Source organism: Triticum aestivum, chromosome 1B (genome assembly GCF_018294505.1).
Source record: "Triticum aestivum cultivar Chinese Spring chromosome 1B, IWGSC CS RefSeq v2.1, whole genome shotgun sequence".
In the NCBI taxonomy this organism is placed as follows: Eukaryota; Viridiplantae; Streptophyta; class Magnoliopsida; order Poales; family Poaceae; genus Triticum; species Triticum aestivum.
The window spans coordinates 599,273,655-599,276,577 of NC_057795.1; the positions used below are offsets into that span (position 1 = coordinate 599,273,655).

A 2,923-nucleotide genomic window follows, 5' to 3' on the forward strand; every position below is an offset into this window, starting at 1 on the left:
TATAGTATTAGTTGACTGTAATCATATATAGTTGTAAGTAAATTGAGTTCTCATGAGTCCAAAACTGTTGGACTTTTATCTGTAGGAAAAGAAAACGGATGGTGACTAAAACCTGTCGCGGATAAGACTACATACATATCACATAGGAGGCGAATGCCATGAGTATGATACTAGAAAGAGATAGTGTAAAGCCTAATTTGAACATGATACTACGAAGAGATAGTGTGAAGCCTAATCTGAGCACCATGCATGGGACGCAACATCATCACGCTATGCGGTGTATGGGTGTATGATGATGCGAGCTCAAACTCAAAGCGCTGAAGGATCATGCACAATGCCATCTTGGCCTCAAGCAACGCGAAGTTCTGGCCAATACAGATCCGTGGCCCCCAACCAAATGGGAAAAATGCGCCCGGGTCCTTGGATGCCTTGGAGATCCCCTCGGCAAACCTATCCGGGTTGAATTCGTGCACATCTTCTCCCCAAATGTCCGTGTCGTGGTGGATGTACAACACTGGCATCTCAAACATCACACCAGCTGGGTACATGATGCCTCCAATCTCAATCTTCTTGTATGTTTTCCGGGTGAATACAGTAGCCGGCGGGTACAACCGGAGAACTTCATATAGAATCATTGTCACCTGCACATCATGTTAGTAAGACATTGTACCTCTAGTTGTTTGTAGCAAATTAAGTAATTTCAAATTGGCACTCACAATTTTGAGTCGATTAACACCCTCATACTCGAGTTTGTGTTTTCCAAATAGGCCAAGAACCTCCTCCCTTGCACGGTCCTGCCACTCTGGGTGCATGCTAAGCACAATCATTGTCCATGTAAGCAATATTGATGTTGTCTCCATTCCAGCAAAATAAAACAGCTTGCACTCCTCCATGACTTCATCTGCTGACATTCCTAGGGTGGATTGGCCATTTTCATCCGTGTCTGACATGTTTGACTCCAGTAATAAGCCGAGTAAGTCATCTTTTGTGCTTTCTCCTTCGTGAATAGCATGCATCCTTTTTGCAATTATGCCCCGCAAGATGGACTCAATCTCGTTGTTAATTTGATGCATCCTTCGGTTATTTTTGGTAGGAAAGGACCTGAAAAATGGCATGGCATGCCCATTACATAGCCAGTACATGCAAATTAACCAAAAAACCGAGGTTCACATTAAAGCAAATGCGGAAAATAAGGTTGTAAGGGGAAAAAAAACACTCTGCTGAGGCAACTACTCTATTCTTAAATGTAGACGTTTTGGCAGTTCAAAACAGAGGTAAGTTGTGTAAATTTTACTACCGAACGATTGCAGTACTACATTTCATTTCATACATCTTGGTACACACAGATTTATTTGTGAGCATTCTGACTACTACAATCTACGTACAAGCCAGGAACTTCAGTTAGTACTACCAGTCTACTACCAAAAGTTAAAAGAAGTAGTAACTCACATGTAACCAGGAATCATGATCTTGCTGACCGCTGCCATGAATCGCCCAATTTGCTCAGTCTGCAGCTGAAAAATCCTTCTCCCTTCCAGGTAACTGCTGCCGAACGCCGTCTGCGAGATGACATCTCCGGTGAGGCTCTGGAGCTCCGGGCAGACATCCACCTCCCAGGAGCCGTCAGGCCCAAGGGACTGTTCCCATCGGCCAACGAGCTCCTCACAGCACGCGGTAAACGCCGGGAACATGAGCTGCAAATCAAGCAATCTCAGCAGGCCAGCCATGGAAATTAAGCAGCGGCGTGCACACGGAACAACTGGCAATGTACCTTGAGCTTCTCGGCATGGAAGGCGGGGTTGAGGATCCTCCGGTGCTTGGCCCACCTGTCGCCCTCGTAGTTCCCCACCCCGTCGGCGAGCAGCCTGGTGAGCGCCGGGAACTTGAACTTCTCGACGTCGCGGGCGAGCTTGCTGGACATCACCTCCCGGACCAGGGCAGGGTCGGTGATGCTCACCTTGGGGACCGGCCCGAACCAGGAGATGCACGGCGTGCCGTGCTCCTTGATGGTGCTGTAGAGGAACGGCATGGCGCGGGGGCCGACGTCGTGGCAGCGCAGCGGCATCGGCGGCCCCGACGACGCCTCCTTGGTCTGCCGGGCGTAGTCGTTGACGTCGCCGAGGAGGAAGCGGTACCGCGTGCCGCGGAGGCCCTGGGAGCGGAGCGCCCGCTCCAGCCGCCTCGGCCGCCACCACAGCTGGTCGAGCAGCCGGGCGGCTTGCCAGAGCAGCACCGAGGCCACGAGGCCGCCGCAGATCCATGGCAGTACCGAGAGTGCAGGTGGACCACTCCACAACAGTTCAAGATCCATTACTCTGCTCCTCACTCCTTAGAGAAGCTAGCGGTGGGTGAGAAGAAAGGTGATGTAGGACTGGATTGGTGATGTTTTTGGTCAGGATTCTGGATATATAGAAGTGTCATTGGGACAGTGAGGTCTCAAGTGTCCATTTGTTTAAGGTTTCTTGCGTCACGGTTGATGGTGCGCCATGGCGATATGTCGGTCAAACCATGCCACAAATGTCAATGGCTTGGTTCCAAAGGAGTAAGGATCTTGGCAAATTCCATTTGGGATCTTGGTGATTAAATTAAAGGGGGCGAAGGAGGATGGCCCCCCACGCACCATGCGGTTGCAGTTTCATGGCTGCTTCCTCCTGCTTGTGTGAGGTCAGAGCATACGACATACCTGGGGTTTGCACCGAGCAGAAATTATCAGTTCGGTGTAAAAAGTCTCAAAAAGAATCGTCGAACAATCAGATGATGGATCATGGACCCAAAGATGGGAAGATGGGATATTATTTGTCGACCCAAAGACCAGGGGGTCTAGGGATTGAGAACCTCCAGATTAAAACTAAATGCCTGCTGAGTAAATGGCTATATAGATTATCTCACGAATCGGAACGCTAAAACTTTGGCTGAGGTAACC

The 2,923-nt window shown here is 49.6% G+C and overlaps 1 protein-coding gene across 1 annotated transcript; it reads right to left on the minus strand.

Annotated features, from left to right (window-relative positions):
- Window positions 1-2,592, minus strand: LOC123141380 (cytochrome P450 72A15). Its single transcript, XM_044560550.1, has 4 exons — window positions 1,772-2,592; window positions 1,450-1,694; window positions 717-1,101; window positions 1-641 (listed from the first exon to the last, which is right to left on the minus strand). Exons 1-4 carry the CDS (start codon window positions 2,309-2,311, stop codon window positions 210-212), a joined length of 1,602 nt encoding a protein of 533 aa, XP_044416485.1. The 5' UTR covers window positions 2,312-2,592; the 3' UTR covers window positions 1-209.
- Between the last annotated feature and the right edge of the window lie 331 nt (window positions 2,593-2,923).

Bases quoted from the DNA above. Each gene is read 5' to 3' on its own strand.
- LOC123141380 (XM_044560550.1), bottom strand. From the start codon at position 2,311: ATGGATCTTGAACTGTTGTGGAGTGGTCCACCTGCACTCTCGGTACTG. The intron at 1,695-1,771 runs GTACATTGCCAG...CTTGATTTGCAG, and splicing joins TCCATGCCGAGAAGCTCAAG to CTCATGTTCCCGGCGTTTAC. The intron at 642-716 runs GTGAGTGCCAAT...CATGATGTGCAG, and splicing joins GTGTTAATCGACTCAAAATT to GTGACAATGATTCTATATGA.